This window comes from Taudactylus pleione, unplaced genomic scaffold (genome assembly GCF_031769625.1).
Source record: "Taudactylus pleione unplaced genomic scaffold, aTauple2 ptg000170l, whole genome shotgun sequence".
In the NCBI taxonomy this organism is placed as follows: domain Eukaryota; kingdom Metazoa; phylum Chordata; class Amphibia; order Anura; family Myobatrachidae; genus Taudactylus; species Taudactylus pleione.
The window spans coordinates 11,560,111-11,576,100 of record NW_028284572.1 but is presented as its reverse complement, the minus strand read 5'-3'; the positions used below and the strand labels follow the sequence as shown (position 1 = coordinate 11,576,100).

Here is a 15,990-nt window from a genome sequence, read left to right as displayed (position 1 = left end):
CAGGTACTCCTTACGGATTTCTACATTGGAGATGGGGACGTGATAACCCGGCAGTAGGTAAGTATGTGTGAGTGTGTAGGTGTATGCAATAAACTTTTACTTGTCACGGTGTGTGTGTACTGTGCTTTTTTAACTATTTATTTTACAGTGGGGGTACGGGTGCCACCCGTTTGCTGGCACTTGTAGTTCCACAAGTGCCAAAGGGGAGACATGTTGGCCCTGTAGTCCCACTGTAAAATACAACAGTTTACTACTATTTAACCCTATTATTACCCCTGCACCCACAGCCCAGGGGAGCGAGGAAGAGCCCCGGGCTTCAGACCAAGCCTGGGGTTTCGGGGGGGGATCCCTATTTGGGGGGACCCCCACCTCCCCTGAGATCCCCGGCTTGGGGTTGTAAGGCTTTTGCCACAGAGCCCCGGTGAAAGTGTCTCTGGGCTGTGGCATTACACCCCGGTCGGGTTGGTCCGGTGCTGGTTTTAAATATAGGGGGACCCCTGCGCATTTTTTTCCCCATATATTTAAAATCAGGACTGGCCCTGCAGCCAGGTGCTGGTTCCTAAATTACAGTGGAACCCTACTCGTTTTGTTCCCCATAATTTTAGGAACCAGGACTGGCTGACAAGTATGGGGCTAGTTATGCTTTTGTGGGGTGACCCTATGTCATTTTTTTTCTAACATTTAACAATTTTTTTACAGGTTCAATGCACAAGCAGCCTTCATATATTTCACTGATATGTGCAGGCTGCTTGCTTGGGAGATTTTTGCAGAGAGAAAACACTGCAATCTCATCTAAACTCGCAATTTTGTGGAAAATTCTCTCTGCTTCACCATTGGAAAACTCACTCTCAGCTAAATTCACTTCTTAGTAAATTTGTGAGTTTTAAAAGGGAAAACTCACCCGAGTTTTGGTGAAGCAAAGTGAGTTGAAAAAAATAAAAACTCGACCAAACTCGATTCTTAGCAAATTTACCCCTAGCAATCACCCTGATTGCACCTTACCCCCATTATGAAGCTGTTATATTAAAAAAACAGAGATATATACATTCAAATGGAATTATTAGTATAATTTCCCTGCATCGGTTATAAGATGCAGTGATCCCTATGGCTACATGTATTTTCTGAAAAGTATCAGTGTGTTTTCATCAACAAGTCGATCTTACTAACTGCTTCGGGGATTATTTACATTTGGGTGTAAGTCAACTTTATGGCACACCTCTCAGATGTAGCAGTACACACCCACTTTACCGTGCTTTAGTTGCTGCTTTCACAATCTCACTGAAATGCTTTTTAAAAAGTAGGCAAGTATGATGTAAAAGCGATGTTTATGCAACTGTCCAATGTTCTGAGATCTGCACATACATAGAATCCTCACTGTGCGTCTGCAGATCTGGGTCTGTAATGTCGCTCGCAGTGCCTCGAACGCATAAATGACATACAGGGGGCGTTTGGGAGCAGCGGCGACAGGAAGTGTCAGCCCCGTTTTCTGGGCGTGCCCAAGCCAGTAGCTGCGTCCTTGGATTTTCCGCCAGGCTCCACGAGTAAAGGTTTGTATCACAGGTGTCTCGGAGCACACAGCTGGTGACGGGGATATTCTCACCACACATATGGTAACACAGTCACGGTTTAAAGGAACTCCCCACACCAGAAATAGGCTTGTACAGGACAAAAAAGGCAATTCAAGTATAACTCCGGGACATCAGTATACTCCAGATAATGCGCAGGAACGCGTTTCGTCCCTATCCTGGGATTTTTTCATACAAAGGCCCGTATTCAATTAGATGCAAAAAGTTGGAAAATTTTTTGCCTGTTGTACATTCCGCTGCATTCGCCTGTTTGGGACGCTAATTTGCGGCATGCGCGTCCCCGCAATTTGACCTATTCAATTGCAGGAGAGTCAAAAATGCAAATAGACGATTGCATAACAGGCAGAAAATACTGAATGGATTGGGGGAATCAGTCTGTACCCCAAAATAAGACACACTGACACTGAAAATCATTACAGATGTGTACTATTAGTACTAAAAGTACTTTTGGATCTATTCAGCAATTATTATTTCCGCATTTTTTATGTAAATCCCCTATTCAGCAATGGGATTATGGAGAAGATAACGTAATTATCTTCTCCACTAATCCCCATTTCACAGAGTACCGCACTGTAGGGATCAGCCATTGATCTCTACAGTGCTTTTACGCTTTTGATATTCAGCAAAGGAAAAAGCGTTAAATCACTCGATAAATCTTAACTTTATATAACGCCATCTCAGAATGGCGTTATATGAAGAAATGACATTAAATTGCCCGAAAACTGCAGGGACAGTGGGAAATTTTCCCATAAGTCCCTGCAGCATCCTGTAACACCGCCCAGTCTCCGTCCCTGCTTCCCGTTGACCACCGGCAGGTAAGACCAATTAGAGCCTGTTAAACCTGCTGAAAGTGATTGACATGTGTATACAGGCTTTATACTAGCCTGTATACATGTATATTTATGTGCTATTATATTTAACATTTATATATGTTAAATATAAAAGCATATACATGTATACAGACTAATATAAAGTCTGTATACACATGTCAATCACTTTGGACAGGCTGTATTTGCACTTACCCATCAGCGGTCACCTCGAAGCCGGGACAGAGACTGTTCGAAAGCACATGACTGAGCATGCTCAGTAGCAGAAACAGAAGGTATTGTTTTCGGAAACCAGTAACAATGCTTTCTTTAACATCGCAGGGACAGCGTGTTACTGCAACCGCTGTCCCTGCATAAAATAATGCTGAATAGCATCCATAATGTTTAATAATTCATAAAAAATTGTGATGATGTTGCCCGATAAAATTCTGGGCAACATCGTCACTTTTGCTAAATAGACCCCTTTGTGTCCTTAATTTGTGTTAAAAGCTTTCTAGAAGTATATTTCTAAAAGTGGTGAAAAATGAAAGAAATAAATAGTCCTGTCAAGTTTGGGGTACTTGAAAATGGGCGCTAGTATATTTTTGTGTTTTTAAAGTGCACTTTTAAAAAAAGTGAAAAATCCACCTGCTGCATGCACCTGCAATGCTAAAAACACCTGCCCCATCCATACAGCCCCACCCCCACATTTTCATTTTCACCCCAAAAATTACATCTTTTTCGGGATGTTCTGAGGTAAAAAAAATGTTTTTTGACTGATTTGTCCTTGGGGGAGGGGGTGTCCAAAGGGTTCTGAATTAATTCCCCACATTTGCACCCCAAAATAGAGATTTTGCACTTTTTTCCACCTGCCATTCATTGGAGAAATGTTTCCGCCTATCCCAGTGCATTGAGTTTCCGCCTATCCCATTGCATTGAGTTTCCGCCTATCCCATTGCATTGAGTTTCCGCCTATCTCAGTGCATTGAGTTTCCGTTTAGGCGAAAACGTCCTGGAATTGAATTTGGAAATAAGATGCAAACAGGCGGTAAGCGGCAATAAGTGAAACTTTTTTTGAGGATTTTGCCTTTTCGCGTCTAATTGAATACGGCCCAAAGTAGATTAAATTATATTTAAAACTGTATAAAAGCCAAGTGACAACATAGTAAATAACAATTTTAGTGGAAAAAGTGGGAGGGCATAAACCGACCTGTCCCTACGTGGAGACTGCACGGGATAGTGCTCTCTGTACCTGCCCTTATCTGCGCATGTGCGGCCCGGGCTCTGCCAGCCAGCAGTCAGGGATACCAGCAGCACACACAGCCGTCATACACAGGTTGCCAGCAGCAGTAGCAGATACTGGAGCAGCTCCCTGGGGACGGAGTCTTGGTTCCCTCTATCTCTATAACTGGTCGCAGTATTACCGGACAATTTATTCCTCCTCCCGTGGGTCAGTAGTCACTGAGACCGGAGCAAGTCATCCCATTATGCCTATGGAGGCGCCGGCACACGGCAAGGTAATGTTACTCTCCCCCTGTACATTGCTAGGGATATGCAGGCTGGCTGGCAGCAGCAGGTGTGTGTGGCGGGATACATTGCCCTTAGCGGCGCTGTGCACCCGGGGATGTCAGGTGCTTCCATGTTGCAGTAACAGCGCTGATCAGATAGCTCTGTGGGATATTATACATGGTAACGGCAGGAGAGGTTATATAGAGCTGCACCTCCACCTCCACCTCCCTCACTGGTACAAGGAGCCCCTGCTTGGCTTTATTTAGTGCATTACTATGGTAATGGCTGTTGGTTTTGTTGCTTGATGAACTTTCCTTAGATATGTCCTTTCGCCCTGCTCCTATTGTGTTGCTGGTCTGTATGTACTCTAGTGCAGTTAGTATGTAATATTACCAGCATCCTTTAATACTCATGTAATAATAAGTGTCCCGCACTGCCCAATGGGTCACTGATCGCATAGGACAGATATCAGTGCTGCTAATTGGACTCACATACAGTACATGGTGACGATTTAGGGTGTATATAATTGAGGTGATGTAAAAATGTAAGAGACACTTCCACTGTGTGACCTGCACATATTGTATATAACAATGCCATGTGTGCCCTCCGGGGCTCAGTGATTGATACCCCTTGCATGCTGGGGCACTAGAGACGCGCAGCCATGGTTTCCACCCATTATTCCCAATTGAATCCGAGTAAGAGCTATAAAGTCCCCCTGCTCCCAGCCATAGAGACGGGGGGAGGGACTCTGAATGCTTGCTGACCGCCACCCAGGAGCATTCAGTGGCAGAGTCGGCAAGTGACATCAATAAGGGCTTGTATTGTAAGGTGAAGGGAGGGGAGGGGAGAGAGTCTGGTCTAGGAGGGGGAGGAGGAGAGCTGGGCAGGGTGAGCTCATCCCGGCGGCGGCATTACTACTACTGCTTCTCCCAGGGAAGCTGCCAGCAACCTGTTGTGTAGCCTTTATCTGGGCAGCAGCTCCTTTCCTTCCTGCAGCCAGTAACAGGGAGTCTGCCATGTCCCTTAGATGCCGACAGTGTGGGGACACATTTATCTAACACGTCAGGTAAGTCATCAGAGCCCCCTATTTACTACAGCCACAGGGGTGCTAGCTTTTTTTTTTTTTTTTTAGTGTTATCTGTATTAGACATTGTACAGTATGGCCACATTATCCCCAGTACAAGCATACATATTATATACTGCATAACTACATTATGCTTCAGGATAGGTTAAATCAGTAATACTTAAGCTGTGACATTAATTAGCTGTGCTTTTGTTTTTTTATTTTGGGGGCGGATTTAGTCCTTTCTCCTCCCCCCTTATATATAAAAAAAAATGGTTAGATTTATTAAGTAAAATGTAACAAGCTGCGAGCAAGTGAAAGTTGGGAGCTATCTACACATCAGGCAAAGTAGGTCTAATGTCAGGAATGTGGTGTTTTTATTCTTTCCTTATGTTTATATTTAAGTAGAGATTTAAAGCCGCCATCTGATGGTATCTATACACATTCATAATGAGTGGGCTTTTTATTATCAGGTATGTGTTATTTTCATCTGTGGTATAATTGTTTGTTCTCAGGAAAAGTCTTTTACACGAACAGGTCTCCTTCGCACAGAAGCTGACAGTGGACTAGTCTATAGCCCAGCTGTTTTGCATAGTGTGTGTATGTATGGATATATATCTGTGTGTGTGTGTGTGTTATGTCAAATATTGTGCTATGTGCTAAAGTAGATTTTCTTAGATTATGGTGCATGTGCCCTGGTAACCTAAACAAGTTGCATGAAACTGATGTTAATTCAAAATAGAATTAGTAAAGAAATTACCATATCCCAAGAAAAATCCAAGGCTGCAGAATTACAGGTAACCAGGGGTACTTTGAAAGTAATTAAAATCTCTGGAATTTCACAGCCCCTTCTTAAGTACCTCAGCAGCTCATATAAGTTGAGGATTTTCCAGTGTGGCAACATGGAATAATTTTTCAATAAGTGATTTAGATAAATTCACTTGTGTATAATTAAGGAAATCTGTAAAACATGCTCTGTTGAGGTAATTGAGGAGACGTTATTGAAGCTTGTGCATACTTTAAAGACACTTGCACAAAAGAAAGAAGTGGATGATATATATTTTGCATTGTAGATAGGAATATATGTCGGAAGCACAACATAAATATCACCAAGGTTTTTGTAGTATTGGATACGTAGGCCTATTTCCCTTGTGATCAGTTGCAACCTACAGAACTGTTGTATTAATGATACATGCTTAAAATGGAATCGGTATGAATCGGTTGGAATCCCGACAGCGGCCGCCCGACATGGGTGAAAATCCCGATCGTCCCTAAGGTTAGTATTGACTAACCGAATTCCCTCCCCTAACCCTAATCCTTCCTTTAGAGGTGCCTAACCCTAACTTTCCCTCCCAGTGCCTAACTCTAATCTCCCCTCTAAGTGCCTAACTCTAAATCCCCCCCCTGGGGGGCTGTCTAACCCTAAGTCCCCCCCCCCCGAGAACCCTAAATCTAACCCTCCTCCCCCCCGCGGCTATCCGCGCTCGGCGTCCCTTCAATCGGGATGCCGGTCTCCCGGCGTTTGTAAAATGACAGGCGTCTAGATTTAGACGCCTGTCATGTAACCCTCGCCGGGATTAAGCAGTTGGGAAGCCGGCTGTCGGGATTAGGCCCGCCGGCTTCCCGACTGCATACCGCTTAAAACATAAGGATATTTATGTATTAATGATAGACCGTGCTTAAGGGGATTATTTATCAAAGTTTGGAGAGAGGGAAAATTGTGAGAGAAAGTGCCAACTAATCAGCTCGTAACTGTCACTTTTCAAACACAACTTTTAAAAAGTAGGGCCGTGTACACATCAAAATGATGTGTTTTATGGCCGACGGGATGTCATTACGGTCGTCCGTACACACTGAACGATATCGTGCGTGATATATTGTTCAGTGACCTCCTCCAGAAGCATGGGGTCGTACATGGTTATCTTCTGATTGACCTGCAGCACGGCCAAACAGAAGATGTATGCAATCCACGGGAGAGCGCAATCGGGCGTACACACTGTGCAATCCACACAATGTGTCGTTCCAATTTTCTTGGAAACGACATATCGTGACGATATCGCTCTGGTGTGTACCCTGCTTAAGTTAGAAGCTGATGGGTTAGTACTTTAGCTCTCACAATGTTATCTCTCCAATTTTTGATAAATACAATTTTTGATTAATCACGGTTGGAGAGAGCCACCTCCTTTGCTATACTACTAATGGTGGACAACATCCTGGGGTGTGAATTGATGAAATTTGCTAATTGGTCCCAATAGGACTGAATCTTATGAGCATCATACATGGCTGATCCTCTATCTGAGAAGATTTGCAGGCTATTATTTTGTTTGTTTCTCAAAACAAAGGTGCCATAAGCAGCCAATCTGCCTCATATGACACATACAATGTATCTCTCCTTCAACTGTAAATAAACAAATTGATTGGGTTTATAATTCATACATTGTATTAGCTAATTAATAGAAATGATTACAGCTACCGTTGATTGAAGGAGAATGGTCAGCACTTTGGCATTTATTTATCCACATCAGCATCTTCATACATATGTCATTTTTAAATGAGGTTTAGATAATGAGTAAAGCTGCATACACACACAACGATTTTTTTAATGAACGATTTGAGTAAACGATTTTTTCCCTTGAAAAAATTTACTAAAATCGTTTACTAAAGTTGTTCATTTACTAAATGTCATGAACGATTTTTATGAACTACAAAGATTTTTGCATATTCCCTTAATGAAAATCGTTGAGTTGACAAGTCTAACTGAACGACAAACTACAAACGTGAACGCGCATGAACAATAATCGTTCATCGTTTGACTCAGAAAGTGAACGATTTTTGCCATCAATTATCGTTAAACTATATCGTTTAACGATAATCGTTAAAAAAATCGTGTGTGTGTATGCAGCTTAAAGGGTAAGCTGAATTGTTATGGGGGAGGGGAGGAGGGTGTTCTATTGCATTGTATTACATCTCTTTCTTCAGGTGATAGTACACCAGTTCCAAGCACAGGCAGTCTTAGTTACTACAGGAAGATAATGTACCACAATATCTAAACAATAACCTTGAAAACCCCTTAGGCCAAAACATTGTTTGTGGCTTTATTTTATTAGCGTCTGTTCTCTTTTCTTATGGATTTGTTCAGTTTCCCTTATTAAGGTGTAGTGGTATTGTTCTCTCTTCACACGTTCCGTGGCCATGTGAACACAAAGGGATTTAAAGACTTAACTTTGTTTTTCAAGTCACGGTGAAGTGTCATCTTGATGGTTTTTCCATTGTTTCTTCTGCTGTCCCTCCCTGACTCTGCACTTGTTTCTTATCTGAAGGCAGGATGTTCTAATTGGTTTGGGGATCTGGATGAGAGATCTCGCCAGGTTCTTACCTGCACAATAACTTCTTTTCAGATGTAGCTGTGATGGCAGGTGGAGATGCCACAGGCTTTAATTATAGACAGAGGATTTCCACTGTACTCTGTTTTCTTTCTTGGTTAAACATTTTCCACTCTTTCTGTATTGTTTGTTTGACACTTATTGAATGGACTTTAGTTACACCTATGTCATATTTATAGATCAAAGCAGAATACTGATATCTTGACTATTTCCCTGCTCTTTATTTATTTTGTAATCTTTCTTTAAGAATGTAGCTCTGAAACATACACATTGTACAGCCTTTATACCCTTGAACTATAGTTTGTCTATAGGGAAGTAAAGAAGTGTTACGTTTGCGGAGATAGACAGAGACAAAATACCAGCCAATCGGTTACTAACTGTCATTTTTGCAAACACAGCCTATAAAGTGACAGGAGCAGATTGGTTTGTGCTTTATAGCTGTCCACTTTATCTCTCTCCAATGTTTAGTACATAGACCCTAGATGCTCCTAAATCTAGAGCCTTGAGGTTTCTACTAGAATTATATCTTTAATTTTAAAGTGCACCTATGGTTGTTCAACATCCACCCCCATTAGATTGTAAGTTCTAAGGAGCAAGGCACTTGCTGCCTGTATTTTTCAGAACATTCATCTTGTTGCTCACCTTGCATGTCACTGGTTTTATATATGCTGTTTCCGACATCCCGTCCAAGGTTGGCTATGGGATCCTGGCGGTCAGAATACCAACAGTGGCATCCCAACAGTCAGAATCCCGACACAAGTAGGTAAGTCTCCTAATCCACCTTTCCCGCATCCTAACCCTCCCCTCCCGTAGCCTAACCCTAAATCTGACCATACCCCTAACCCTGATACTTACTGTTGGGATTCTGGAGCCTGGATTCCGACTGCTATTGGGATGGCGGCGCCGGGATTCTGAGCGCCGACATCCGGGCCGCCTGTATGGTGACTACATCCCGTCCAGTTGTATATGACACAACAGAGCTTAGCAAATAATCAAAAATGATGAGGTTGACACCCCACTACAGTCATGCCAGTAGGAATAGTACAATTATTTAACCTATTTATCAGGGTGAAAGCTATCATTAACTAGATAACTGCATAGCAACAGCCTAGCATGCAACATTTTCACAGAGTATTCAGAACTATCAGTGACCTGATTAACATTCGTTCCAAAAAATTGTAAATAAATTCCCAGTTATGCTTGTACATTCAGATAACTTTATTTTATGGTACTTACGACATGTTAACATCTCTTTGGGAATTCTATGTACCTGTAACTGTCTGCCCTATATGTATATACTGGTACTATGTAAAATTTGGGTAAAACTGTGCACAGCCATATTTATTTGCTCAATTGTCTACCCTGTTAAACTAGCATGTTTTGTAGCAATTTCTATCTATGTAAAAAACCAAAAAAATCTTCAGTGATGTTTTAAGAATCTGAGATTGTCCTTTTTACTTCAGTGGCACATTAGTTTCAGTGGTATTCCTGCTTTTGTTCTATATGTAGAAATACCACTGAAATTAATGTGAAAAGATCTGGATCAGTGTTAAAGAAATAACAGACAGCATGCCCCCCTCCAAGCCCAGTTCCTTAACCACCCAGAGCGATTGACAGCCAGGCGTGGTTTTCACAAAAAATTGGTGACCCCCCTGCTATAGTGAAACCCAGCCACAGAGCTGGTGCTTTTTATGAAGAGAAGGGTGCACAAAAACAGCATGCTCTCTCTTCTTCCAGAGGCTGCCATTCATCACTGAAAGACTCATGGGCTCTTCCAAACCCCTCTGGGCTATGGTAACTGAAACAGAGCTTTTCTTATCTTGCCATGTAGAGTATTTGATTGCTTTAGCTAGTAACAAAGTTGACCTAAACCTATTCTATTAGCAGGTCTTTATTTCCAATGGGCAGAAATCTAGAAATGGTTTGTGGTGAAGCAGCCATGTCATGCCCAATAACCTGAATGGTATTTTGCATAGGAATGAGACCTGCCCCTTCTCCAGTCTCTCCACTTGCGCCAAACTCTCTGTACGTTCTCCTTGTATTGTTCTTTGGCAACATATATGTAATGTTAATTAAATATCGTTGTTCCTGTAATATGTAAATGAAAGAGAGCTGTGCTGAAGGGGAGCAGGAGTTGTCTGTCCTATTGGATAACGTGCTGTAGATATTAGCAGTTGGAACTGCAGGTGAATTGTATTTGCTTTTGCCTCTGTAGTAATTACTCCATCATTAGGCAAATAGATACCCATCAGTAATTGAGATGGTTCAAAATGGACAAAGGGAAGCATGTTTGTTTTAACAGGATACAAGTAATCAGGATTGTTTTCGACATGGTCATAAAATCTTTTTTTTCTTTTGTTTTTGGCTTTCCCAACTGCTTTTTAAATATTATGGTTCTCTCCTATTCATTTGTTTTTGCTTTTGTGGGCTGCCACACTAATGGCTTTTGTAGTAAACCCTATTTACATTTCTTATAGCACTTGATTTCCATTTGTCATTAGCAACAGCAAAATCGGTCAGCCCATGACCACACACGGAGAATTAGGCAAGATGAGTTTTTTCCAAAGCCTGCATGACAAAGGCTGACAATATTGGATTTACAATACAGGCACAGGATGGCGGCTTTTATAACCAGATGTTTCTCGATGTGTTTTGCACTGTTTCTTAGGATAGAAAACTCCCACCTGTAAGCTGACAATAATCACACATTATCAGCTGCACTCAGATCAAGGCCACTTTAAAAAGTGCTGAGACTACGGCATAGCAGCTTATTCCTAGCCACCGGGTATACTCACAGGACACTTTTCAATTCCTGTTTTTAAAGTTGTATTGAAAACCCTGAAATAATGGATGTAGGAATTAAATGTACTAATATTTGATGGACCTCACGGTGACATGGTCTTGTGTTTACCTGTGCAATTGCATAGAATTATTTCTGACTTGGTAGCCTGAAACAAGAAGGGGTCCCAAAATAGAATATAAAGCATGATACCAATGCTTGTGCCTGATGAAGGTTTTGTGGAGAATTTCCACCAATGTTTCCTTTTGAATCCAAATGACAAATAATATAAAATCATATTTATGCTGCTAATGTGGTCACAGCAGGAATCTTTATTCCAGGAAAATAAGACATTTTAATGAAAGGTTGTTTGTAACAAAAACTGGGACTGTCTTAGAAAAAAACATGTGCCTGACCTAAATAACCTTGTTAGGTCTTATGGATAACCATGTGAGTTATATGCAATTAATGCGGTTGAATTCAGTTGATATACAGCTACAGGTGCACACAAACTGTGTCAATATATATGTAATATTAATGAATTTCCCAAGGTGCTTTTCATAGAGTAAGAAAAACGCCAATGGCGCTGCAAAAGGGACAAACAAACAATTAGAATTAAATCTGGTGTATCACGCTGCTGTTAGGGTTGCCAACCATAGAAAAAACAAACAAAAAAAGGAGAGATAACAGCGCTGTGAGACACCTGTAAAAAAAATTAGTCTAAAACCAGCTATGTCAAAAAAGTTTTTAATTGAGGTATTATATAATCTATAAAAATTACATCATTGGCCAATGAATCACATAAAATATAATAACAAAAATGATGCTGTAACAGACAATCACAAGTACTTGAAACACCATATGCTAACTGATACAGTGTTATATGGTGTTTCAATTATATGATGTTTCAATTACTTGTGATTGTCTTACAGCGTCATTTTTGTTATTATATTTTATGTGATTCATTGGTCAATGATGTAATTTTTATAGATTATATAATACCTCAATTAAAAACTTTTTTGACATAGCTGGGTTTAGATTAATTTTTTTACAGGTTTCTCACAGCGCTGTTATCTCTCCTTTTTTTGTTTGCGTTTCATAGAGTATCAACTTATACTTTAGGTGGATCTATTTATTTATTTATTTTTTAATAAATACAACAAATTGGGGTCCAGTACAGAGCTAAACACAAATCAGTTGTGCATGTTTTCACACTGAGCATGCTCCGTAGCTGTACCCATGTGACTTCTGGTGACCCAATCGTATGCAAATAGTAGCACAACACTCGCAGTTGACTGGGTGGCAATGAAGCTGAGAGCGGGACATTCGCACATGGGCAAAGTTTGGTAAGGGTGTGTTTAGTTCATATAGACAACATTTCTGGCTATGCAGAGTTGTGCCTACGTGAAAATATGCCTTTTTTTCTGGCGGGTTTCTTGCGCCAAGGACAGTTCTTGTGCAAGTCCTCACCGATGATGAACAAGCATACGGATAATGGGCGCTGAGATCTCATAGTTGCGCACAACGGCCGACTTGCATTCAAATCTGCATCAGCCCCTTTATCTTGTTACGAACTACTCAGCTGTTTTATAAACATATCAGTGTGTGTGATTCTTCTAGGCATGTTTGTTTTTTTACTGTACACACAATGTGACTGAGAACCAGCAGGTATGTTTCCAGGATTTAGCGTTTTACAGCGTTTTTGCATTGACACCTTTGCCCCCAATGTCTTTTACTATCATGCGCTATAAACCGCAGTAAGTGAATGTATAACACAGCTAAAGGATGACAGTAAGGAACTCTGGTTTCCATACAAACATTGGGCAATCTATCATAAGCTTTCTCTGGTAGTGGAAAATATTAATTTAAACTCTTACAGGAAGATTTGGGTCTGGCCCAAATAGGCAACATTATTTGTGTTATTGGGGGCAATTCAGTTGTTTGTGCCCAGAGCTCCGGTGTAATGGGCGTCGACTGAGAAATTCAATTGTTGCTCCATTCGGGCGCAAATAGCTGTTGGGGCACACGTTTCTGCTCGCACCCTCCTGCGGTGGCAAGCAGAAATGTGTGCTGACCATGGTTTGGGCGTGTTAACCAGGACGTTCTTAGCCATCTTATGCAGCTAAACACAGTCTAACTGGGCGTGATAAAAAAAAAAAAGAAATTGAATATTGCCCTGTCTATGTAAATGAGGGATAAGGCGCAGTCGGGCATGGAAAAACAATTGAATTGCCCCCAATATATTTTTTTCTTTCATTACTACTCCTATGAAATGCAATTAAAAAGATTTATACTGCTAAAACAAATAAAGCCTAGGTTTGAATGTTTTTAATTAATGGAATACATATATATTTACATGTACCACTGATCAGTACACTGTGGTTGCAAACAGTATAATGCGTGAACTGTGTCCATCTATGACACAGGTTCTCAATCTCTGTCCTCAGGACCCCAATTTGTGCATGTTTTCCAGGTCTTCTCGCAGAATCACAAGTTAAATAATTAGCTCCACCTGGGGAACTTTTAAATTGTGTCAGTGAGTAATGAATACAACTGTGCACCTGCCAGGAGACCTGAAAATGTGTCCTGTATGGGGTCCTGAGGACCGAGTTTGAGAACCTCTGCTCTCTGACAATCTACATTACCAACTGTCAGCTCTGCTAAGTAAGGACACAATTAGCATAAGTTGTTATATCTTTGCTCCTTTCCTACTTTTATTTCTTGCCAGTAATAGCATCTCTCAGACATGATAAAACTTATGGCCCTCACAATGTATTTTTTATTTTCCAGGTTTTATAAATGGAGCATACACATGAGTGAAGAGTTGGACATAGGATGCCTTTCTATAGCTCTGTATTGTACCATTGGTGATGCACCATATGAAGAGAGGACTGCATCAAGATGCATGTTATGAACTGTGTCTCTTTGGTCAATGATAAAGAGAATGGTGAGTGCAGTGTGGTCATCACAGAGTTAATGCTTGACCACCCATTGCCAGTACTGGCACCACCACCTCCTCCTCCTCCGCCGCCGCCCCCTCCTCCACCACCTTCCTTTCAAAATCATGGATCTCACCCAGTACCACCACCACCTCCCCCACCAGGGGTTCCACCACCTCCTCTCTTTCTATACAATGGTGGCAATGGACATGGCCACAACCATAAAAAGAAAAGGCTGCGGAGCTTCTTTTGGAAAACCATACCTGAAGAGCAAGTAAGGGGTAAAACTAACATTTGGACTATGGCTGCCAGAGAGCATCAATATCAAATTGATACAAAGACAATTGAGGAACTGTTTGGGCAACAAGAGGAAGTAAAGTCCGGAGTCGTCAAAAGAGTTGGGAGCTCTAAATCCTGTTTCCGTGACTCAAAGGATGAGGTAACTTTGTACTATCACTACAAAATGTCTACAGTAATATCAACCACAGTTTTATTAAAGGGGCCTTCAGGACACCTTTATTGGTTCTCTTTGGCATTTAAAGAATATTTTATGTTGAAGAATTATAAATGTACAGCTGTGTAGCCCTGTTTAACAACAACCCTTGGAGAGATTTCTTGGATCTTAATAGCAGTGACATAGGAACTAGAAGAGGGAATAATTTGGTTTTCATTAGCGATTTCTATACAGATCAACCATATACCTTCAACTGTTTTATGTCCAAATACATATACAAAGTCACTGTTTTCAGTCAGCAAGGAGTTTATTGGCAGGCAGTAACCAAACTGTAAGTGCTTTTAGCATTGTAAAATATTTATTTTTCATAGTGCTACAATCAGAGGATCAGCCGTTCAGCATGTTAGCCCTGTGTTTTTATTGTGGCACTACTTGGAGATGTCCTGAGATAACAAAAGAATGTTGGTAATTGAAATGGAAGTGCAATAAGATTTACAAGTTTGTAGTTTTAAAAACCTCAGATTGGAAATATAAGGAATTTTAACTTTATCAGTCTGTAATAACATTGTTTATTGTAAGAGTGTCTTTATTAGTGCAGTTGCTGTTTGGTATCCGTAGGAGTTTCTCCAACCTGTATGCAGTTCTCGTATATATGCACAGTGAGATTTTTTGGTTACATTTGAAAATTGTAACATCTTTCATAATGTCACCATGGTGCTCATGGCGACTGACATATTGACATGCAACATGTAGACGCTGATTAAATTTTGACATGGTCACAATGTCAACAATGCGTTTTTTTAGTTAACCCTCACAGTTGTCGACATTTTCACTATGTCATCATGTCAACATATTTCAGATGTCAATATTTAAATTATATAAAATTATGTCAACATCATAATATTTGAGATTCTGATGTTGACATCTTGAATGTTAACATAGTGATTGTTGACATAACTGCATGCTCTCTCCTAGAGACTACCTAGGTCCCTAGTATATGCCTCCCAACTGTCTTGATTTAAGTGTGACCATCCTGTTTTTGAGGGCTTTCAGCTGTTTCCCAATTGGGCTGAATGGTTGGGAGGTACATCTTGTTTAGTGTCACCCTGCACCATAAGAAGTGTGGTAACACTGTTTATGGGACAAGTGTTCAGAGCAGTCAGTATAGAGTGACGTCTAGTATTATGACAGAGCATGTGTTGACTTCGAGAAACGGTGCTCAGACTGAAGCTGCAGACTAGTACTAGAAACACCATTTGCTACAATGACAGATCTAAGGGCCTGATTCAGAGCCGGACGCTCTGAACGAGTGCCCGCTCTGAATCAGGGTGTTTTTTTTTTTTTTTTGGTTCGTCCTCCTGGACGCTCGCATAGCTGTGGGTTACCACCCACAGCTTATGCGAGCGTCCATGATGATGGTCGCGATGGTCAAGACCATCGCGACCATCGGGCTTGCGACGAGACCCTGCGG

The 15,990-nt window shown here is 41.1% G+C and overlaps 1 protein-coding gene across 3 annotated transcripts in view; it reads left to right on the top strand.

Moving 5' to 3' along the window:
- Nucleotides 1-3,695: 3,695 nt before the first annotated feature.
- Nucleotides 3,696-15,990, top strand: part of FHDC1 (FH2 domain containing 1) — a 47,127-nt gene continuing 34,832 nt past the window's right edge. The window contains exons 1-2 of one of the 3 annotated variants that reach the window (XM_088475327.1): nucleotides 3,696-3,909; nucleotides 13,917-14,504. In XM_088475327.1, the coding sequence (XP_088331453.1) occupies nucleotides 14,028-14,504 (477 nt within the window). In that variant the 5' untranslated portion in view covers nucleotides 3,696-3,909; nucleotides 13,917-14,027. Of the gene's footprint in view, nucleotides 3,910-4,804; nucleotides 4,968-5,272; nucleotides 5,313-13,916; nucleotides 14,505-15,990 lie in introns of those variants that run through there. The other 2 variants (XM_088475329.1, XM_088475328.1) reach the window with 2 other exon arrangements.